Consider the following 24,921-nt stretch of genomic DNA (forward strand, 5'->3'; position numbering starts at 1 on the left):
TCTCTTTTTTTTTTCTTTCCTTTCTCTCTCTCTCTCTTTTTTACGTCCATTCGTCGTGATTCGAACCGTCGCCTTTTCTCACCAGTCTTCCTCAACTCCCCCCGATTCCTCATATTTATCGCCTGTGTCCTCAACTTTCCGGACAAAACCGTGTGACGAGGAGGATTATTGGAAAGCGTTTGTTTTGTTTGGAGAGGCGGTGTTTCAGGTTTGGAAGTCGATCGACGAGCCTCTTGTTGACAAGACGCTCATGAGTCATTAGATGGGTATCTGGAGAGGCGTATCGATGACTCATTAACGAAACAGTCCTCGATCGATCCGCCACGAGAAAACCTGAGTTCACGTGTAGGAAGAAAATTTTTCTTTAACAGTTGGAAAGAAAATTTATACGGGAAGGAGGAATAGCAGAGCGAAGTAAGTGATCGTTTATTTATTTTATTCGACGATATAAGGGATAGAGCGAATAAAATTTTTTAAATTAAGATTGAGATTCGCGTAATAGAAAGATAACGATATTTGTGCGTGTTTCTAGTATCTAAAAATTAATTGGAGAAAGAATATGAAAGGAAAGATCGTGTTTATAATAATAGGAAGCATCTATAATAGGATTGTAGTTGATAAATTGAGAATTGTTTAGTAGATTTTAATTAATTAACAAGCTTAGATGGTAGTTGAGGCATCTAATAATTAATATCCGTAACAGCAACTTAAATTTCTTCAATAATTTCTTCAATAATTTCTTCACTCTCTTCTCTAATAACAATCAAGTTAAATAAATGAACCAATCTACTAAACGACCGATTGCACTTTGAATTTTTTAATAATTACCACGTTCATCACGGTTAAACGTATTTCCTCGTGCTCGAGAATTCGGTCAGGAATCGGTCGCGATCAATATTTTCCTCCTTTAGATAAGAGGTAACCATTATCTATTCCTTTCCTGCATCATTTAGCGATCGATAATTTTATAACGGCAATTTCATAATGGTAATTCGATGATCATCGAGTATATTATTCGAGTTCAAATATGTGGAACAAACAAATAGTAGATTATCGTTCGTTTTTTTTTTTTTTTCCTCTCCTCGTCGCGTAAATACGCGGTACAATTTGTTTACCTCTAACAGTATTACAACGTTATTCGCGAATCAACGTAACGAAATAGAATAAAACGTGGAGCATCACGTTTTTTCCTATCGATGGAGTGTGCACTATATTTTTCTTTTTATTTTTGTTTTCTTTCATTTCTTTTTTCCCTTTCTTTCTTTCTTTTTTAACAGCACACGTGGATAAATACGCGTAACATAGAAATTCGAACGAAATATAAAAACAAAATTTCTCTTTTCCTTCGTACATTTTCCACAGTGTACTTTTTTTTCCCCCACTTATTTCCGACTTCACCCCCAATTTTATCCTCACTTTCTCTCCTCTGATCTCTGTAATAAGCTATGCCAATAAGCGATGTAATTGCATCGCGTGTCAATAACATTTGCCGGATTTCCAATGCCCGATCAACTGGCCTCTCTGCGCTTTACATCGTAATAATTAATATCACGTCTGTTAATTTACGATATAAATGCAACGTGGAAGCCACCGATACATTAGTATTTACACTCGTGCGATCATATATAATACATAGATAGATAAGCTGTGCAAAATAACGAAATTGTTGGTGATCTATCTGGTTGAACAACTTGGAAACGATCGTTCTCCCGTTTATTTTGCAACGATCAAAATAGCTGTTCGCTATTTCTATAGTTAAAATTCCTGCGCGATTACTCCTTTAATCGTTCTCCTCCGCCTGTTTAAATATTTAGTCAGCGTCATCGTAGTAGAAATAATGCGATTAATATTTCTCTGGTTCTTCCTCCTCCTTCTCCTCCACCTTCCTTCTCGATTCAGATAAAATTGTTCGTAAAATATAATCTTAATAGTGACGAGCGATTAAATTCGGATTAATGTTAAAATTAATTTTTTTAAATTAAAATATTCTTTCATTTGTTCGTTTATTCCATTTTATCGAAATTTACCTTAAAAGTTACAAAATTCATTCATCAAATTTCGTACAATTTTGCCAATCTTTCGATATTAAAATTAATGATTCAAGAGAAAAATGATCTTTGATCTTTGATCGGAGACGACTCGACGAATCAGAGAAATATTAATCCGAAACATTGAACGAAGAATCGAATTTCAAATGTTTCTTTCATTCACTACACCATTATCTTAATAAAATAAATCAAAGATCCCTCCAAAATTTCAAACAAAATCCTCTTTTATCCTCTCACCAAATAATCTCCAATCCAAATAAATCCGAACTAAATTTCGAGCCATTCAATTTTAGTTTCCCCGATTCGTCGATTCACCGTTTAACATTTCCCCCTCCCCCGTCGGCGTTCTCACTCCGAAGTGAAATATCAACGGACTAAAACGATAAGCGAATAAAACTGATTCTCATTGTACGAGAGAATCATTCCTTTAACCGAAATCGAAGGAAATTGGAGAAATTCGATCTTATACGCTCCCAGTTATCTCCCAGTTTTCCTCCGTTGAAAATTTCTGATCTATTTCGAAGGAGCTTCGATCCAGGGAGCTTCCGCCTCGTTCCAGAACGGAATCGAGGTCACTTTTACGTCACCGTCTAATAGATCGACTAATGGGCCGACCTCGAATTCATCCACGACCACTATCCGTTCCCCATCTCCATTTCGACGTCTTCCTATCGTCTATCGTAGCCTAGGTCCGTCACGATCTCGCGTCGTGGAAATCGATGCAGTTTGTCAAACTCGAGTTGATCTGTTGTCGGGGGAGGGAGGGAGGGAGGGGGCGTTGGATCGATTTCGCGCAGCGGGGATGTTTGCGGTTCTTAACGCGCGTTCTGCGTCTGACAGATTACTCCGAGGAGGGGGGGGAGGGGCTTCTTCCCTGTTCTTTCTTCGGACGAGAACGAAGCGAGTTCGGACCGGAAGTTTCCCCCCTCCCGGTGACGGAATGAAAATCGAAGTTGGTTCTTAGCGAGGGCCTCGAGCAAAGTTGGATTTGGGGAGAGACGGGTAGCGATGAGGAGAATAATCACGTGGAATTAATTCAATTTTAAGATTTAAGCCCGGGTATTAATCATCGTGGGATAATTCCAGGGAGTGATGGGGCAGAGATGGACCAACTTTTGAAATATTCCCAATCGTATTGGATGTATTTAATTATCCTATAGAGATAATGCGATGTATCCTTGTGGGTTCTATATAGAGATAATAAGGATACGTTTATTTGCATCGTGTAAATTTGATAACTTTTCGATTTAGAAAGATCAAAATGAGTGGTTATCTTGCTAATCGATATATCAATTCGAAGATTATCTTTGGATGTTTAATCCAATCCGAGACCAAAGCATCGTTATAAGTACATTATAAATAAGTAAGAGATAGCGAGATACTTTTTATATCTTTATTCGCAAATTATTCGTTCAATTCGATATTTCGTTATATCGTCGAATATATATCGTGCATAATTCATCCCAATTATTTATATGACGTAATTCTAGTTTAGAGATAACGGTCCAGATCTTCCATAGCCACGACTCGAGTCTGCTAGATTGATGATTCGTTTGGAGATACGGAGAAGGGTAGGTTCTCTAATCTTAATTCGCGAGGACCAAGTTCATCAAAATTTGCCACTCCATCTCTTCCCCCATCCTCTTCCCTAAACTCTGGAGAGAACTATTTTCTTCGCTCTGTCGCGTGTAACGCTACCAGACAAAGAATAATCGTCTCGCTANTTTTTTTTTTTTTTTTTTTTTTATTTTACACGCTACATTTCCGAATTACTCGCGATGAAATTGCTCGCGACGATAGTTCATCCGTGCGCCACTATCCACCGGTATTAACAGGATCACGGGAGCCGTTCGAGTTTGTTGACTTGCGTCCCTTCGCAGACGCAACTTAATCGAACGTGTTCGAAGGGCGGCTCCTTCGCCGTCCCGGAAAGAAAACTTCGGAGAGGAGAGAGAAGAGGAGGAGCTCGTTATTTCTTTCGTTTTTTTTTCTTTTTTTCTTTCTTTTTTTTTTTTTTTTTTTGCCTTTCGCCCTCGAGCATCCACGACGCTTTTGTCACGATGACAATAATCGAGGGGCAATTCCATGGCGTGGAAAAAAGTTAGCCGAGGGGTTATCGTGCAACAAATAACGATCGCGAGGATACGGATACTCGGCTCGTTTCGTTGGGATGAGTTGATAAGAAAACGAGTCGAGACGAGTGCGAGCCTCGAACGACGAGAGAAAATCGGCGAAATTTAAATTGATTTTTTTTTTTTTTTTTTTTTTATATTCTTCGAAAGTCGTATCGTTACGAAACGAATATGTAATTATTATAAAATGAATAAGTAAATAAGAGATAAGGTTCGATAAGATAAAATTAAAAACGAATGGGAATATTTATTTAGATAAGATTGATGGAAGAGGAGAGATAATAAATTTGGATTAATCGGAGAAAACAAAAAGATAAATGGTAAAACTTTTCAAACTTTGTCTCGATATCGCGTTGAAAAGTTAAATGATAATATAAAAATTCACCGAGATGGAAATGACTTAACTTTGCGACGTTCTCTCGATTTCAATCGAAACTGTTCTCACCGTTAATACCTCGCGTCAAAGCTGGCCAATTCGTGACACGCGAAACTCTAAAAAAAAGAGAAAAAAAAAAAAAAAAAAAAAAAGAAAAAACAACAACAACAAGAGAGATAAAATTTATATACTGGATCTCTTGGGTTCAAAAGAGTGCCATCCACCGGCGGCTTGTCAAACGAATTTAACAATTTAACGTTCTGAAACTTGTTGTTTTTCTCTATGTCAATTTGTCGATACAAAATGTTCAAGTTTATTCCGCCAGAATGTCAAACGACATCCATTTAGTACGGTTCTTTTCTCTTTTATCTCCATTTTTTATTCCGTTTTATTAATCATCGATCGTGCTTCTCCATCGAAACAAAAAAAAAATGTATATATATTCGACGTATCCTTCGAAACCGTATCGGTGATTTAGTCCAATGGTCAGCATTTGTTAATTAATGGCAACAAACACGGTTATTAGTGATAAATAACGATAAGATACGATAAGAACGTTTATTTGTATTCATCTCGCTATATTTTCAATTACACGTAAAAAGTTTCATCTAATATTCGCAGTTTTGATTAAAATTTACTAAAAGATCTTCCATCGAAAAAATAAATTTCTCGATATATACACACACAAACATTCATGTAATAACGTTAATAACATTATACACACATTCTTATTACAATTTACACGCTCGTAAATTATTTTCTATTACTACTCCACATAGAGATAAATAAATTTCTTATAAAGATTTTCCAGTGCATAACAGTGTACACGTTATTATAAATACTCTTACGTACATCAATTACATAATTATTATTACATTATTAGACTAGACTAATATTTATTCATTCATGAAAAGTATTAGAAAAAGGTATTAAAAGTTGTGAAAAATGTTCGATTCGATATATGTCTAACACAGCCATCATTGGAAAACGCTAACCATTAATAAATCCTTCGATATCTTTCTTCCAATTAACGAGGGAACAACGACCGGTTAATCGAGCGGCAACCGAGAAAGAACGAAAGCTTGTTACGTCAATTCGTTTCGTGTGGAGGACACGCGTTTACGCCCCATGTAATTTTTCGATTATTCCCCGATATTAATGCGCCCCATTGTGCGCCACCCCTCCCTCCCCCTCCAACGTTGGAAACACTCGCGTCGAACGATCCCTTTGAATAGAGGCGCTCCTCGCTTCGCTCCAAACGAGTCCAAGGTAACAGCTGCTTTGCGGTTTTCAATCGGCGCCGAACGGAAGTTGTTATCTCGCATGGATTAACTTTGGAAACAATATCGCGCGACAAAAGGCGCGTTTTTTTCCCTTTTCTTTTCTTTTCTTTTTTTTTTTTTTTTTTTTTTTTTTTTTTTTTTTTTTTTCTTTGTTTCCTTTTTTCGTCACAGACCGCTTCGAAGTAACGATTAACCGGTAATAACGCCCGCCACTTTTGATCATTCGACGTTGGATCGACGATTGTTACGCGGGATAAAAACTTTTACAAGCAAACTTTTACGAGCAACTTTTCTCTCCTGTATCGGGTTCGAATATGGAATATTCGATATTCGAAATTTTCATTCTTGATGGTATTGAATGGACGACAAGCTATGAAAAACATGATCCTGTATCTCTCGCATCAATGCCTGTCGATGTTCTTTCCAAACTTGGGTAAATTTCAATTGAAATTGAAATAAGGAACGACTTGTTGGAAATAATTTATCGGTAACGATTATTTTCGTACGAATTATTTCATTATTTTCTGATTTTAAACTTGGCAGAAGAAAATAATTGTCAAAAATATAATCGCGAAGAGAGATTGTTTTTACTTTTTTTTTTAAACATATTTATTAAATGACGTTATTTCAATATCAGGAAATATTTAAAATATGCAATTATATTGTCGCCTCATACGATAATCGGATCCCAATAATAATGAAAGAAATGAAAAAGTTTTATCGTGAGTCTGAATCATTCGAATCATTTTTTTAAAACGCTTTATCGTGTTAAATAGGCAAAAATAATAAAAAGAAAATTAATTCGTTTAAAATAACCAGCCGTTTCGTGAGCGTTAATTTTAAAAGTCACATAATAATAAATAATAATAAATCGACTGCGCTAATCCATAATAATTATCTCAGATATATATCTTAGTAAATTTTATTAGCGCACAACTGCTATTCTCTTTTCTTTTTTTTTTTTTTTTTAACCTACACGTACAACAACATCGTATCATGGACAACTTTTAAACGTTTAATCAATCTAGTCACGTTGAAGGCAATCGTTTACGTAATACGTTATAACGTAATTGCATTAACATACAATTGTACACAAGGACGGTATAAAAATATATATAATTCTGATCGATTCCGATCGACCATCTCGCAGAAGCGCTCGGACAAGAAGAAAGATCAAATGTTTTAATATAAAAAAAAAAAAAAAAAATATGACGTTGTTTCGCTGCGTTGCGAACTCGTCCACGTTCAAAGCATTCTCGAGGCAGAAAATAACTAGATAAAGTAACTAGCGTGCTTTACAATCTCGCAAGAGAAGCACCGGTTACCGCAAGAACAGTTATAATTACCGCAATCGCCGCAAATGTCGACGTACATGTCTCTGAACAGTTTAGCGTAGTATTCCAGCCACTCTTCGCCTCACGTTTGCCCGCAAATCATACACTCGCATTCTTCTTGCTATTAGCCTTGTTCACATTCGAGTAACACGTTGTTCTCCCCACCGCCATTTGCAAAAACGAATTCAGATCCGGGGTCCCCGCAGATACATCTCGACGAGGTGAGTTTCGAGAATTGCGAGAATTCGAAGAGTTTCACGCGTTTCGAGTTCCAAGAATTTTTTTAAATAATTGATCCGAGAGATTGTTGTGAGAGATTGTGACGAATTTTCGAATTTTGGAAGAAACTGAGAGAATCCGAGTCTAATATTTTTCAAGATCTTTTGCAATAGCTTGAAAAATTGCAACGTCTCTCAAGAACACGTTTGTTTAATCTGTTTTGTGAATGCTTTTATCTGAAATCGTAAACGAGAGTAATTCGTGTCTAACATTTTTTTTTTTTTTTTTTGGAAATTTTTGAAGAAATCTTCGTGAAAAATTCACGTAGTATTTTTAGATATTTTAATATCGAGATTGAAATTGAAAAATTTGTGCAACAACGTGTTTAAATATATTATCATTGAAAATATATAAAATGAAAAACATCATCTTTTTAGAAATCCCGGATATGAATATGTTTATGGAATAAGAATTAATATCGTGCAATAATAATATTCTTTAAGAACAAATTAAAAGTAAATTATATATATATATGCAAGATCAAATGAGAATTACTCGAATACTAAATGAAATATTAATCGAAAATACGTATCGTAATAAATATAAAATATTTAATATTTATACTAGGAATTAATATATTCATGGAACATCTTTGAAGGATCGATTCAAAGCCATAATTTATTATGCTTCCACAAAGACATATTAATAAATCCATAATTTTCATTGTAAAATTTTCTACATAAATAATCATAAAGTAATTGCATCGATCTTGCAAAGATTATTTTACGATCAGTTTGAGAAGATCCCTTGTAGATTGAGAACCACCGTGATAATAATGCAAATATATTGATGAATATAACGAGTGAACGAGTAGAAACTTGTTGAATAATCAATTAACATATCAATGTGTACTATAAAATTTTTTTAACGTCACGATAATTAATGATATGTTAAAATTATTCAAAGTAATTATTCAATCACTATTATATCACGAAGAACTTCATTTAACGAAGGAAAAAAAAAATACGAAAAAAAACTATAATTTCTTTACTCGTTTTATTATCCTCTAATCATTTCATTTTAACATCGACGCGATATCGCTGTAAAAACTTGTACCTCATCGCGGAATAAGTTTTATAAAAGTGATTAACCAACGGTCTATTGTACGGATTTTCAGTTTTGCAAAAAATGTTCCATCGATTTGTGTTTCTTCACGTTGACTGGTCCAAAACATCTAGTTTCATCCTGTGAAAAAATATGGCATCCAAATCCATATATCATATATTTTCTGTCATATTCGAAAATTGTCTAAAGACGTGGCTTCGTCGCTCGATTCTTTTACGAAGGATAATAGAATATAATATTAATGATAATATGGATCGAAGATCGAAGAAAAGAAAGATCGATCAAACGAATACTTGACGAGGAATTATAATTTTCACGTCGGTATTCTTTCACTAAATTTTTTTTCCATGGAATTTGCGCATCACTCGTGGAAACTACCGTATTGTTAAATAATTAACAAACCGCTATTGTTTTCCATGAATGCTCATCGATTATTACGTATTTATTTGAAATTCAAAATACCGTTGATGTTACGATCTTATCGGATTAAAATTAATTCACGATGAAAATATACACGGGAAAGATCGAACACTTTTTCCAACGATTATATTTTCCAACGAATGCAGCAAAGAGCAACGTTTCTAAATGCCTCGTTCAAAACGAATTTCGTAATCGTTCGGGCAGATCGCAGCTTGTTTGCTTGAAGAATCGCGGAATCAAGCCAATTATATTCGAAATTTTCTCTGCGAGTTTAAACAATTTCAACGCGATTCGAACAATTTTGTCGGGGCATCTTACTGAACTTGTTTAACGGGTCCAACGCGATTACGAGCCTTTTCAGACCGTTCACCCAACAGGAAGGAATTTCCTCAGACCAGTTCTATCGTCCAAGAAATCGTGGAAGAATGTCCCGATACGAAACGTCTCTCTCGATGACGTTGTTTACGCGGCCGTGTAACACGCGCCATCTTTGACGACTCGAAACTTTCGAAGGAAATGGCACGAGCTTCAATTAAACCGAGCAACACGAAGGTGTCTCGTCCAACGTTTCTTTTCGCCCCAACGAATCCTCTTCTTGTTTCGTTTGTCCCGATATTTGGATCCGCAAGAACGGATTCCATTATTGCCATCGTAAATTGTATTAGATTGTCTTGAAAATTCATTTCGTTTCCTTCTGAATATTTATGATTTAATTTAATCACGTCGTACTTACATATAGCTTTGTTGATGAAATAATGTTATAATTAAAATTTGATATAATTAATTAGGTTTATTCTCAATCTCGGTTTAACAAGATTAAAATTTGTAATTGATTGTTACTGGTAATGTTCTCGATTGATTTTTAATATCTATATTTGCTAATTTAAATTTTTAATACTAATTACAGGTCAAAATTTAGGCTTATCCCTTTAATATAACTGTTTCGAAAAATCTAAAAGCATTTGTAAAAGCATTCGAATTCTGTACAATTCTGATACATGCATCAAATCGATTATTTTGTGGGTATGTGTTATGATCTAATCATTCGCGAACTTGCAAATTTTTTTAATATCGTCAGTTGATAAATTCTGCGAAAGAGTGTTTAATTGAGTGCACAGTTGTTGAAAAGTTAGAAGAAATATCGATGAAATTATCGTATATGCATATATGTATATATGCAAATATAACAAGAAGAATTTTTAAAGCGATCAATGAAAGAAATCTTTTTAATTCCTCGAATAGGATTTTTATCGTAATAGTTATTTACAGGAGCGTAATAATACACAGTCACTCTAATCATCGCGACTCTAAAAATAGAGAATGAAACTTGGTAACCTTGAGGAACTTGTCACGCAATTTCGTAAATAAATTGGAGGACGATTAAACAGAAATAATTTGCCGGCTTTAATGGCGATGAAATCATAGAATGGTTTTACAAATAGAAAAATTAAAATGTAAATATATTTGCGTGGATTTCTTATCGTTTGCTTATTATCAAGCATTTCAATTTTGGTGTTTGAATTATATTATATTATATTGTATGCAAAAAATTCAGAAAAAGAATTTATATTTTATTTATTAAATATATTTTGACTTGTTCAATTAGATGTTAAAAAAACAAGCTTTATATTGCAATTTTACAATGAATGATTCCGATGTTGAACAATTAAAATTAAAATTACGCAAAGAAATTGTCATTGTGTGATTTTCTGTGATTTTTCGTCAAACATTAAAACAAAGATTTTTAACAATTCACTTCATCATTATTATCATGTTTATCATATTTTTGATTAATTTTTTTTTCAAGTCAAAATTTTTTTTTAAGTCAAAGTAATTATTCCACGTGCGATTTTTTTTTTTTTTTTATTTGCCTCGATGGTTAAAAATAAATCCATTCTTCCTTTTTCATATCTGTTTGAATAAGAACGAGTAAGTCGCTAATGTAAATTGTATTTAAATAATCTGAGTCATCACGGAATTATAGTGTTTTCATGACGCGCAGTATAATACGTGAAATACAAAACTTTAATAACATATGTTTTATACCCGATAACTTTGAACGAGCATCGATTTTAATTTTTAAGATATCTACATAACTAATTATCGAAATATTTATACCACTCATAATAAATTACAGATTAATTTAGTCAGTAGGAATTTTTTCAACGTTGGATCGTTGAAAGTTTTTTTTAAACGAGTTTGAAACTGCAAATACTTTCGAGGTACGTTCGGTTTAATTGACATTTCAATGCTCGAAAGCAAACCGGTGTGACGGAATAAATTATGAAAATCATTGGTTTTCGGTGCATTCAACGTTACGATTCAACTGGTGAATATTTTATAGAAGGTGTAATGACGGAACTTCGCTTTGATTTTCTGAATCGTGAAATACTTTTATCACAAAATTATTTCTTATTATAATCGTGCGCGAAGTTTTTTATTTTTTTTTTTTGTCAAAAATTGATATTTTTAACAAATTTAACAAATTTAATGAATAATTTAATGAATATACGAGGTGTGTCCTCGTTTAAAGATGATTCGTTTAACTTTATTTACAATTAGCGAATTCATGGAACAAGATGAAATTCGCGTTTCATTTATCGTTCGAAATCCTATTTCAGTTCATCGAAAGTCAATGTTCCACTTACCGAGTTTTCAAACGACAAAAAAGTCTCTGCATTTACACAATACCGTTCACTACATCGTACAATAAATCCTATAATAAATACGAAAAATATGGTAAATGCGTCGAGTTCACGATCATTTTGATTAAAAATTATAAATATTTAAATAAACGAGGAGATGAAATCATAGATTTTTCATGATTTTCATTTTAATCCATTTAACGATGTAACGATTACGATATTTTAAAAATAAAAAAAAATATATATATATATATTTAACTTAAAATATAGTCAGTTATTAAAGTCAGTCTTTTAAAACGAAACCTGTAAGGTAACTGTGATAACGTAAAAATTCCTGGAGAGGACATTTTTGCTGACTATACCAATTAGACAGTGAATTGTACATTCGCGGCTCTTTCTTCTTGTGGAGAAACTCGCAAAGATTGCAAGCGGCGTGTCGAATGCCGCCATCGATTTTGTAATACCTCTTCCAAGTGAAATATTTATTATATTCCCGCGGATCTTTGATCAGTTTCTTTAAATATTCGGCCAAATCCTTCGGAGAATCGAAGTCGAATGCGTTTATGTAAGATCGTGGTGGGGCAAAGAGACTGTAATTGGCGCCACCGTATACGATTGGGATCACGTTGTACCTGTAAATAAAAGGAAAGCAACACTCTTTGATTATAAATTAAATCCTTTTTTCGCGTGTCATAAATCCGCGAAACAGTGATAAAAAAAATTTAAACGAAATCTATTCCAAACTTAAACAAAACACTAAACGATAAATAAAACTTATCGAAATCTTAGAAGTAATATTGAAAATATTTTTATATTCAAACTCAAGTTGAGAATCGAAATCACGTAATCTAAATAAATATTAAAACAATCTTTTCCTTTTTCTCTAATCTAATCTCTCGTATCTAGCATACATATAGCGAATATGAAAAAAGAAGAAAAGAGTTAGAAAAGAGATAAAACGAGGAGAAAGAGAATTAATTTAACGGCCACATGTCGGAACAATTGCACACGAATTCGTAGCGCAGATCCGTCAGCCGATTCGAAATCGATCAGCGAGGCGGTTACGAGCTACGTCTAGTAACAATTCTATCATCGAGATCGTCCATTGTTTTACCTGAGGGCATTGTACAGCTTCTCGGTTACGTAATCGTCGCAGAACGAATTCTCGAACGACAGATAGAAAAAATAGTGGGGTTCGACGACCTGCTTGAAGCAGTCCACGCTAGGTGGACAATACATGGTCCCGCATTTCCCGTAAACGTCGATCGGTATGTGCCTCGACAGCTCGTCCACGTACTCCTGCCGACCGCTTTTTGCCCGACAGTTGCTCACGAACCAGATTATCGGCCTCGCCTTCCTTCGAAACATCTTCGATGAAGATGCATCCTCGCGGCTGTGCGACTGGTTACCTGTGCAGACGAATCGTTGCTTCTATGACACGATTAATTAAGAGATCGTAATGCGATTTAAATGCGTTAAAAACCGATAATTTTAATACCTTGGCATTATCCAGTTATATTTTATCGATCGAGAAAATTCTCACGATCCTTCTACAATAATCGTGGATAAACGTCTTAAGATCGATTTACATTCGTATTCGACGCGATACCAATCCTCCTACATTTTTTACCGTATTATAAAATCAAGTAATAACATTTATACGTGCGTGACACGTGCTCGTTACACATCTCCCATTAGGACAATTCCCATTGGTGAAACGCAAGGGTGTGTGAATCGCCTTGGCCCGTATCTAATGAATATAAATCGATCTTCATTCGCTTAAGTTGGAAACGTAACCACCTAGGAAAGGATGGAAAGGACAGTAGTTGTTGGACAAATAAACAGACGTGGAAGACAGGTAATTTGCAACGGTTAATAAAGTCATCGTAGGCACTTTAATTAACAAGAGTGGTTCAGGGAAGGTTGTTGTGGCGCGTTTACGTAACGCGATTGCGCAAAATAATTGTCGCGAATTTATTCTTCACAGACTTTTCTATCTTTTCTTTTCGAGCATGGCACACTCGTCCATTCCTCAGCAGCAATATTTCGCAGCAACGTGTAATAATACGTAATAACATCAACGTCGATAAAAAATAATCAACAACAAGATTTGCAATTTAATTTTCGTTGATTACACGATAATTTTTTTTTTTAAATGCCGTGAAAACGGGAAAAACAAAAAAGTAATTAATACTGATTATTCTTGATCTTATTAGTCTCGACAATTGAAGATTTTGCAGTAGAAAAAAAAAAAAAAGTAGAATTTATTTTGAACAGTTTTTGAATTATTAACGCGACGATAAATCAATAAATGTTATATATAATACGTATCGTTTATTATTAAAAAAAAAAAAAAAATTCGCCAAAAATTGAATTGACTAATTAAATATTATACGTGAAAACACGATATGATGGATTTGAAAAGTAATGAAACTGGTTTTACAAAAATATTTACATTTTTCTTCTCTTCTTCTCTAAAATATTTATATTTTATTGAAGTAATTTTCTTGGAAACCTATAAACTGAAACATTATTCTCACTCCACCAGTGTTTCTACTGAAATTGCTTTCATTTACTCGGTTACGATCGTTTTAGATATTTTCTCTGTTTTTAAAAATGGCGACTTAAACGTGATGTTTGATTCTAGAAAAGAGGAAAGTCGGATAAAATTAAATCAAAAAATATGCAATTATAAAAGACTACGAGAATATTACGTTTAATATTCAAAAACTCATTTGCACAAGGTGCAAGATGTATACAAAATGTATCAAAGTGAATCATCATCATGCAGTAAGTCTAAGAATAATCTCGAATTTGACGCATATTATTATTGTTTCTCAAAGAGATTTTAATTTGCTGCGTATCTTCGTGACACAATTTTTTTTTTTTTCTTTTTACGAATGATAGTCTTTATAAAAAGGAAATAGGAAATTGTTATAATTACCGTTTTATCTTCATAACACGTCATTTCGCTATTGCACACTTAAAAAATTTGCTATTAACTCGCCTGCGTTATCTCAATCATGAATTTGATAATGTGGAATATAGATATATGTTTCAAATGGAAAAATATTTGTAAAATGTTATATGTTTGTATAATGATTTGGCGAGAATTGAAAATCAGTTTCATCACTGGATCTATGAATTTTTATTAAAACGAGTTCAAATATTCAACACATATATAATATAATAAAAAAAATGTGTCGTGCAATTCAAATATATATATATTCCAAACTATAATAATATTCGTAAAATATTAATTTACATAAAATTTCTATACACATTTATAATGTCATGTAGAAATATTTTTTCCAATGATTTTTTAACAAATTAAAAAAAAAAAGGCGAACGAATAAAAATCATTCTACAGAACGTCATGCAATACATATATTATTTCAGGATCATATATTTGGACTTTACTCTTTTTATACCCAAACTAGTTTCAGTTTCAATATTTTCCCAATTTTTTCCCGATATTTTATATCGTAACCAGATATATACGATTTACTTATTTTATTCAAAATAAACTTGTTTATAATATTCAATTATCGTGTACAAATAAAATCAAAGGCGTAAAGAAAAATATGTATTTAAAAAAATAATTTCCTCATTACCTCTACTCTCTTATTATTATTTTCTTTTTTTTTTTTTTGTAGACACACTATTTCTCACAATTATCGTTTCTATTTTTAACTTTTGCTCACATCGGGATACAATAATTTTATAAGCAATTTAATATCTCTAAAGCTGCCTCCCTCCCTCTCTTCCTCTTGCTGCAACATCCTCGGTTCTACGTTCGCGAGACAACGATTTTCCCGTCTGTTTTTCCAGTTGCACGCGAAGGAAGTCGTCATAGCGAATTTTTTTCGCCGTTTCGTTTGGAACGAGCGCAGGGGGGAAAGAACAGCCAGCGGTGCCTCGTGTTACGCCAGCAAATAGCCGCGTTCTTTGTCGTAGCGAGCAAAAGCAGCAGGGGAACCGACATTAATTACGAACCGCGACGATTATGAAGCACGTGGGACAAGATGATGCGTCCTCCACGCGGAAAAACGAGTGGGTAGAGCGATATATGTATGTATGTATGTATGTATGTATGTATGTATGTATGTATGTGTATACGTATGCATGTAGTACCATTCTTGCGAAACAGGTACTTAGTTGCGACGAAGAGGCAAACTTTTCTCGAGTGATCAATGTCCAAGATGTATTAGGTAATCAAGAAAGTTTTCTTCTTCTAGTAGAGGAAAAAAAAAAAAAGTGCAAGAAACGTGGGAAGAAAATTAAAAGAGTTTGTATCGGGAATAATTCTGAATTTCTTTTCTTTTCTTTTCTTTTTTTCCGGAAGAAAAAAAAAAATGTTTTAAATAAGTCTTCAATAATTTTCCGTTTCAATTTGTGATAGAATTTGTGAATGGTCGCAATTTTTAAAAATTCCTCTTCTTCTTCGAATTCGAAGTTTTAGATTCCAGAGATGAATAAGAATTACATGTACAGGGTGTCCGATTGCGCACGAGGCAATGGATTCTCTAACTGCGTTGAAATGAGAAAAGGAAGAAGGAGAAGTGAGTCATCTAATTACGTTGTACGTATCTTATGCGTGGATTATTGCGACACTGCATTATAAAAAAACAAGGTCAGATCTTATTATTTACACGAACCTCTTTGCTTATTTTAATAGAATCGATTTTTGTTTGTATTTTCCTTCCCCTCCGTGAGGACACACCTGTTCATTTTCAATTTCAGTTTCTCACAAATATTCCATTCATCTTATCGAATATTTTTCTATCACAAATAGAAAGAGAAAGTTTACCTAATATTTTTCAAAATATCGCCCATATTTCGAAAATATTCCAATATTTTTCAAGATTGAGAATCAATTTTACGTTTTACGCCTACATTACCTGATCGATTATAGAACGCTTTCCAACGTGCATCTCTGTCAGGCGCCACAGTTTGCCCATTGTTGACGTCCTTCACGATCCCATAAGTCCATACAATATCGCTGTCCAATCTGTACGTCATCGTGGCGTTAAAGAAATCCTCGTAAAAATGGTCGGACAGGGGCCTATTGGCCGGGCTTTCGAGATTCACGAAAACGTACCACTGGCGCGGGCTCCTTCGTAAAGGCAGATCGGCGAGCTTCAGCTCGTTCCCGTGGAACAGGACCGCGTCGAATTCCGTGAGACTCGCGTAACTTCTTTCGTGGGTCGCGTAACAATCGTTCACGGGGCAATCGACGAATACGTCTCCTTTCCCCATGTAAAAATTCTCGTCGTCGAACATCGTGTTCCAGAAGAGGATTTTCTTGGTCGTGTTTGTGACTCGAGTGTCGTTCCCCACGCTGGTCCGTTTGAAATGTATTATATCGTCGATCGTGCCGTTGAAATAGATGGACAGTATGTAGAGGGTGAACGTGAAGATCGTTAGGGCGATCAAACTGTTCCTCTCCAGTATCCATAATCTCATCCTCTCTCCTTTTGTTTCCCCGTCCTTGCTTTCAATCACCCCTCCCTTTTTCGTCGAAAATTTCTTCTCTCACCGATTTATTTCGATCACGAAACAACACCCTTCGCGATTCCTGGTCATCTTAATTATCGACCACTTGAAATTTGACGTTTGTCGTCCGTCAACGAGGTAACGAGATAAATTGTTCTTGACAGTGAATAGGATGGATGCGTGGGATTGATCGTGAGATGGACAACGGGAGGAAATGATGTTCAAGGGGAGGGTGAAAGATTCTCAAATCGTTGGAACAATCGGGGAAGGCGGCGAACCTGATGATCACCGGCGTGGAAATACGGAAACGTTTGTAACAGCGGTTTACCAAATGGGCCGGGTATTTCGTTACACCGCAACGATCATGAGACTCTAAATATTTCACGATTCCAAAAACCATCGACGGTATAAATTATTCGAACGTTATAGTTACCGATCAATGATTCAGCAAACCGAGCGGGCATCGATCTCTCCGCGAGTCGGCCAATTTACGAATAAAAACGAAACTCTTCGTACCCCTCCCCCTTCGTTCGCACGATTTGAAGAAACCTGACTGTACATTTTATTTATTTATCTTCCTCTCTTCTTTCTCTCTCTCTCTCTCTTTCTCCTTCATTTACGTATTAAATTTCCTGCTTCCAGTAGATATGCAACTGACAGGTAGATAAAAAACACAATTACCCAGTGGCTACTAAACGATAAAGGAAACGAACAAAACGACAACCTGTCTCTCTATTGTGCCCCCTCCCCGTTCTCTCTTTTCCTTTCGCGTGTTCCGCTTTGACGCCGTGCAATAGAGTGAAAAAAAAAAAAAAAAAAAAAGAAAAGGAAAAAAGGAAGGAAGAAATGACACGCAAAGAGGGAAAGAAACGGGGATACGAGATTACATATCAGGTTTCGTTCGATTAAAAGTTACTCGTTTCCAAAGAAAGATCGAACTTTCCTATCCCTTTGACACACACGCACGCACTCGCGCGCACGCACACGCGCCCGCGCGAAACCGATCGAAAATTGTACATATATCGTGTCAACGGAAATCTTCTCTCTTTCTCTCTCTCTCTATCGCTTTCTATCTTTCGTTTGTTTTAAACGTGGCGAAAATTTCAGATTTCACGCGTTTATTATCCCAGAAAACTGGCGGAGGGTTCACAGGGTGCTCGAACATTCGAGCCGAGGATTTTTAGTCCATCAAGACGCGATTGTATCGCGCGTCGAATGCAAAAAAGGATGGCTCCGTTTCCGGTGAAGGCTCGAGGATGGAAAGGCCGATAAAACTCGTGATTGATGGTTCACCATCGCCGCGTCCAACGTATAGGATAGGAAATGTAGGGCACGCGCGTGTGTCTCGTGATCGAGAGGAATTTGCTCCTCCTTCGCAGAGTTTTACTTTACTCCGAAAATCTCCGCGTATCCATCCGCGTAGAGTTGCACCTTCCTTGCACCTTCACCACCGTCATTCCTGCCGTCGTGAATCGTCCAACACCGTGTACCACCACCGCCGCGTATTCTTCCCTTATTTCTCTCGAACACGCGTCGAATTTTTGTTGAGATACGATCGGAATCTTCGACTCCGTTTTTACATTTCTCTTTTTTTTTTTTTTTTTCTTCTCGAGTCGATCGAAGCAACGTTTTTTTTTTTTTTTTTTTTTTTTCTTTTAATAAACGCGACAAATGACGAACGATCGCGAGACGAATACCGAATACGCAGAGAGAAAAGACAAGAGAATAGCGCGACTACCGACTGTGCCAGCAGTTGTAAGCCGACTGGTCAAATGCAATGTGCGCGCTGTAATATCTATGCTAGTTCCGAAGAAGGCATTCATTGTTCTAACAAGGCGTGGAAGAGTTATCAGTTTTACATATCGTTTGTCGTTCTCTTTTTATGTTTACGTTATATAGTAAGAAACGGAACGCGAGATATTCTTTTTTTACGCTTTGACCTGAATATCGATATTAATTGTTATAAATAAAGAAATCGAACGAATAACGTTTGGTTGAAAAAAATGAGATTTCACGAAATGTCGAACGCTTGAACGTAAATAAATAATATCGTAAACTTCGAAAAAAAAAATTTCGTGATTTTTTTATCAATAAATTAATTTTTTTATCAATAAATAAGTACGAGACGATATAATTTTTGAAAAAAGATAAGGCAAATTACAAAGTTATCTTAAACTTTTAGTAATTTAAACATAACATTTTATTTAAGTAATTAAGTTTAATGCATTAAGTATAAAGTAGTACTGTAGTTTCGTCTTATTTTAGAGAATAGTCGGATATATAAACTTCGTTGTGCGTATTCGTGTTAAACAGAACAAGTATTGAATTTTCATTTTTCATTTTTCAAGTTTGTTTTCGAACGAGCGAGTTTCAAAATTGATCGTTTTATTGTCCATCGATGAACGTTGGATAGATTTTTATCGACAAATCCTCGATAAAATTGAAACTTATACGCAAGGTGGTGGGAAGGGGAGGCTAGATCGGTCGATTAAGAAGCTTTTCTCGGGGAAATGGAGTGACTTAGCGGAGTATAACTTCGCTCCTTATATCGCTCAATCGTAAAACTTGTGGCGCCTTGGCAATCGTGGTTGAACGACACCGCAACCCTGGATGAACGGAAACGGAAAATCACGTGCGTTCGATGTCGTGATTTATGAAAGGAACTTCTCTGTCGGTGATTTTAACGATTATTCCTTTAAGATTCTTTTCCGTTTTTCAAATACGAAATTTTGAGATATATCGCGATACGCACGTTTATCGATAAATATTTAAATGAAATTTCGAGAAGTTTAATTTCACTTTCTGTAAATTATTTTGAGAAAGAATTAATTAGATAAAGATATTTTGAAACATCTCGTTTCATAAATATTGGTCACGCCCTAAGTTCAATAAGTGAACGGATGTTATGTCGATTACGACAATCGAGATATACTATAGATTTCTAAGAAGGAGATAATGAAATTTCAAGGAATGAATCATGACAGAGATGCGTAGAATTTCTTCTCGAAGATTCTTTAATTCTATGAAATCTTCATTCGATGAATGAAGAATTAAAAAAGAGGTGTTGAAAGCAATTCCTTCCTATTTCATAAATGAAGAGCCGCAGAATAATTGTATTCACACTTGTCTGGAATGAAATACAAAGTTCTTCGTCAAGATTATTCAAACTTCAATCAATGCTCCTCGACCTTCTGAATCTCTGCCTCGTGTTAAGAAGGGATACAACTGTATTCACACTTTTTCTTATAAAAATAATGCTACTAGAAAATTTGGATCATACTTATATTTTCGCGATTTCTGTTATTTCTCTTGAGATAAAGAAATAATAAAATAATTTATTGCTATCCAACGAAGAATTCTGTACAGCCACAAGGAGAGGATGATCTTGACCATTGATCGAAGAAATATTAATTCATCAATCAGCGATATTTCGATCAAGAGAATCATCATCATCAATCAGCAAGAAAATCACACCACAAACTCCGCAATATATTATTCATATTTGGCGTTATTGATACATCATCAACAGCCTCTCGTTTCATTCGAATTTTAAATAATAATTTGACTGTTTTTGAAACTCGTTGCAAGGATTAGAAAGACGATCGTTTCGATCCTAAACTTTGGGTTAAAATCAGCAAATTGATAACCCCGCGACACAGAGCAACCACCACACCGTGATTAATTCTTCTCATTAATCACGGGCCGATCCATCATCACGGTATCCGCGACGTTATTCTTCGACGCCACTCGAAACGCCGCGAAATCAATCATAATCGAAGTTTAAAAGAGTGGCGCGACTTTATAAGAGAGTTCCCTTCGCGGATTTATATCGCCGCCTATATAAATGCATAGACATATACACATACATAGACATATACACATACATAGACAGGTTCGAATATAATAATCTGGAACGACCAGTTGAGATCAAATAAGAATAATGACTCGTCGATGAAACGGGCACAAATATATCGCAAGATCGTTTGAAGGAATTTTTGTTATACAAATCGGTGGTTAGATCGATTTTAATCGAAACGATTTTTTAATTGTAAGCCATTTTTCTATTGGATTCTCGTGCGTTTGTTTAATCGAATAATAATAGGCTATATATAAAACGTCACACGCGTTTAGTAATATCGAATCACTCATCAAATATGTATATACGTATATACGAAACTGGTTATGAATCGTTACTCCACGAGGTAGATTCCCATTCTAAGCGGTTATGTAAATAATTGAAAAATCCTTAAATGCATACAACTCCATTACATTCGAAGAAATGTTTTTTGACGCTAGGTTTACCATACAATTGAAATTATTTATTTATTTATTTGAAAAGATACTATCGTTTTACATGAAATGTGCAACATTTTAGCATTAACTAGCATCAATAAAATTGTATATATATATATATATGTATATAGTTTCAACAAGATGATGACTAATATTGTTCTGCTCAGATCATCTCGTCTAAAGAAATCTTAAAGAACTTTATTTAGTTTTATTACATAACACTATTTCTGTAATACATTTTTATTTTGTCAATTTGGTAGTTATTTCGACGTTTCAATTGATGATTCCCTTCTCTCTGTCTCTCTCTCACTGCATGCATTTTCGATAAATGCGTGACGGAATCGACGGTTTCCTCTTCCAGTCGAGCGATCGACCAACTGCCCTCTTGCTTCACCATTGACCAATCCTGAAACTTTCCCAAAGGATTTCTACGACTCGTGGTGACCTGTTTCCTTTTCCTCTTCGTCTTCCTTCCTCTCCGTCTTCTTTGGAAACTTGTTCCTATCGTGCGTTGCTATTTGGATCGACACCGACTCGAGTAACATCCTCTCGTAAAAAACATCGATATCGTTCGCAATGATTTGCCGATAATCGGATCAAGAAAGCTGATTGTTGACAGATAATGATTGGTTAAATCAAATCGTACTTATAGAATTATGAACAATCTCGAAGAAAGTGTCGCGCAAGATTCGCAAATGAAAGTTTCTTCTTATTCGTCGATACGGAAAATGGACGGTAATTAATGGAATTTTCTGTCTTTGCAGCCCTCTCGGATCGACCGATGTTTGCCGAGCCGATACCGAACGTCACAGTGCCATTGGGGAGAGACGTCAGTTTACCCTGCGTCGTAGAAAACCTCGGTAATTATAAGGTAATTAAATCGAAGAATGTATCAGCATTTCGTATTATTCTACACTTTCCCAAATTCCTCGTATTTTTCCTCAATCCTTATAAGATGAACTAGCTTCCCGTATAAATTCTTATAGGCGACGAAGTGTATCTCAATCGAACGAAACAAACACAATGCGTCAATCGAATAATATAACTCTTCTTCTTCCTCAGAAAACTTCCTCTCCCAATTATCACGAAGAGAACCGACCGAATCGACCCGACTAATTTCCATCCTTCCCCTTTCCACGCGTTCCAATTAAACGTCTTGAAATAACACACGTCCGTGTTACGTTTACATCTCGAAATTTGCATGCGTATAAAATTTTCAGACGCTCGAAACTCGGGGGAAAAAATTCTTCGTTCGAAAATTAAAATAATTTTTATTACCTAATTCGTGAGGAAAAACAAATAATCGAAGGATGAAAAATACGAAAGTGACGAAAACGTATTACGACTGTATCATTCGATTCTTCGAATTTTCTCCGTTTACGTAAGCCACTCCTTTATTACGCAACGTCGTGGGTAAATAATAAATGGCGGCGCAGACGTTGGAACGCGCGCCGCCCCCGGGTTTTAAAATATTTACGGTATCTGGTCCCGATGTATCGATTCCCGCCAAGGCGGAATATCCTCGTGGCGGGAACGTTTTGTCGTGCACGCTCGAAATCCTTTTATTGGAACGATTTTAATGGAACGGCGCGCACGAAGGAGAGGAGGCGCTCTCCATTCCAGGGCGAGCCTCGGCTCTAGGTGCCGCGTCGGGCGTAGCACGAAAAGCGTGAAAAGCCGTTCTCAAAGCGAGTAAACATGTGTCACCGTGTCGAGCGTCCATTTTTTGATAGGATATCAATGTGAACATTGGTGGTGGTGGTGATGATGGTCGTTTTGAAGAGCGTTTCCGTTCATTTTGCTCTTATCGATAAAGTTTGATTAACGATCGGGTGTGGCGTGTTTATTTTTCGTGAGATTAGATAGCATATTCGTCGAAACAACTATTTTCTGATGCGATAAGAGGGAGATAAATTGTAAGTATCGATTTTGATGATAAAACTTTTATAGATTTAGTCTAGTAGGAAATGAGAAATTTTTTTTTTTTTCTTTTTAATAATCCGTCGTCGATAATCTTGTAATAAATTTTTTTTCGAAAATTTCTGTAAGAAGTTAAAATATTGCATTGTATTTTTCATATTATAAAAATATAGAATATTGTAACTGTAATGCGTGTAAGTGTGATATATTTGCTTGATTTCCAGTTATCTCGACAGATATCCGAAAATCAATATTACACGTGATAAGTGATTATTCATTTTATCATATATTTTCTTATCGCAGCAGAAACGACAGAAGTTCAAACGTAAAAAGATAGACGCGTAAAAGATAAATCTATATATATAAAAATATACAAATAGATAAAAAGGAATATTCGTGCTTCGTAGCCGATCGAACATCTTGCCAACTATTTAATCACGTGTGTAAAACGCAACAGTTTGTAGAAAATAGTCACGATAATTCATAACGTTGACCAGCCACGCATCGATTAAGGAAACGGAGAACGGAAGAAACGAAATATATAACGAAATATAAAACTTCCATATTTATGACAATAAAGGAGATGAAAAGAAAAACAAAAATTAAAAACCACACGAGGATAATGGAAACAGCGTTGTCCCACATTACTCCACCATTTACACCAGTTTCACACCGATCGTTAATCATCGAACGAGAGCGAAAGAAAGAGAAAAAATGTACAGCAATTCGTACAAAAGGAAACGGAAATGTAAAGCTCCGCGACTCCTCTCGATTCCCTCTCCTCCTCTTCCTTCGTTCAATTATCCACCATCCCAGGAACCAACGTTATTAGCATTACCGCGATTCCAAAGCGAAGAACGTTTCCTCCTATCCTCTTGGCTCTGGCGTGTCGGTAATTTCCCCTTCTGTTCTTTTTCCACCGCAATCTCGCCGCTGGCCGGTCCGTGGGCGGATTCTTCGCCGTTATCTCGGCCCGATACCACCCATCGGCCGGAGGACCGATGTTATGCAACCGCCACCGCCGCCACCGCTATTGGAAACGCATCAGTTTGTTGTCCCGTGGAGATGCCCGCGACTCGATCCACGTTACACGCGAACAAACGTATCCGGCCACCTCTTGACGAGACGGATCGAGCACGACTTGACGGGCAAATAAATTGTGCTCTTATTGTATTTCGTCGCGTTAGACGACGAGCTTAGAATCAATTCTTCAATTCCACTCTGTTGCTTTTCGTCGCACAATAATCGTCAAAACCTCTTCCCATGGAAAATAACAGAATTCCAAGTAGAATAACATAGCTTAGAATAACGATGCTTCGTCTCTATTTACGTTATTGTTTGTCATCTGTTTGTTATTTCGAGATGAGAATGGTAATAAGGTATAAATATAATCTCGTGAAATCGTGGTTTCGTTTATAATATTGTAGGGGAAGGACCTGGACGAAGGATTTAGATACTCGTCGCTATTTCGTGGAGGATGGGGATAAATGTATATATGTGGGAAATATTGGTAGAGACTGGATTTGAATTCTTTATGAGTGTTTGGGTATAAAGGGTTTGAATCTTCTTGAATGTTCAATAAGTCGAGAAGTGGAAATAGTAGTAGTTTCAAGTGGAATATATTTGAAAC

At 35.6% G+C, this 24,921-nt stretch overlaps 2 protein-coding genes across 6 annotated transcripts in view; one reads left to right on the top strand and one right to left on the bottom strand.

The window, feature by feature from the left end:
* The window catches only part of LOC122715972 (lachesin-like), a 312,154-nt gene that overhangs the window by 199,845 nt on the left and 87,388 nt on the right, over positions 1 to 24,921 (top strand). For 3 of the 5 annotated variants that reach the window (XM_043938612.1, XM_043938611.1, XM_043938615.1), the window contains one exon: positions 22,136 to 22,242. In XM_043938612.1, the coding sequence (XP_043794547.1) occupies positions 22,136 to 22,242 (107 nt within the window). Of the gene's footprint in view, positions 1 to 355; positions 415 to 22,100; positions 23,288 to 24,921 lie in introns of those variants that run through there. The other 2 variants (XM_043938613.1, XM_043938616.1) reach the window with 2 other exon arrangements.
* Positions 10,161 to 19,068, bottom strand: LOC122715973 (alpha-(1,3)-fucosyltransferase C-like). Its single transcript, XM_043938617.1, has 3 exons — positions 16,484 to 19,068; positions 12,697 to 12,991; positions 10,161 to 12,214 (listed from the first exon to the last, which is right to left on the bottom strand). Exons 1-3 carry the CDS (start codon positions 17,046 to 17,048, stop codon positions 11,866 to 11,868), a joined length of 1,209 nt encoding a protein of 402 aa, XP_043794552.1. The 5' UTR covers positions 17,049 to 19,068; the 3' UTR covers positions 10,161 to 11,865.

The sequence above is a fragment of the Apis laboriosa genome, unplaced genomic scaffold (genome assembly GCF_014066325.1).
Source record: "Apis laboriosa isolate Shangri-la unplaced genomic scaffold, ASM1406632v1 scaffold40_cov151, whole genome shotgun sequence".
Lineage (NCBI taxonomy): Eukaryota > Metazoa > Arthropoda > Insecta > Hymenoptera > Apidae > Apis > Apis laboriosa.

Coding starts and splice junctions, on each gene's coding strand:
- LOC122715973 (XM_043938617.1), bottom strand. CDS start 17,048: ATGAGATTATGGATACTGGAGAGGAACAGTTTGATCGCCCTAACGATC. Junction 12,992..16,483: donor AGCGTTCTATAATCGATCAG/GTAATGTAGGCG, acceptor TCGTCTGCACAG/GTAACCAGTCGCACAGCCGC. Junction 12,215..12,696: donor AAGCTGTACAATGCCCTCAG/GTAAAACAATGG, acceptor TTTTATTTACAG/GTACAACGTGATCCCAATCG.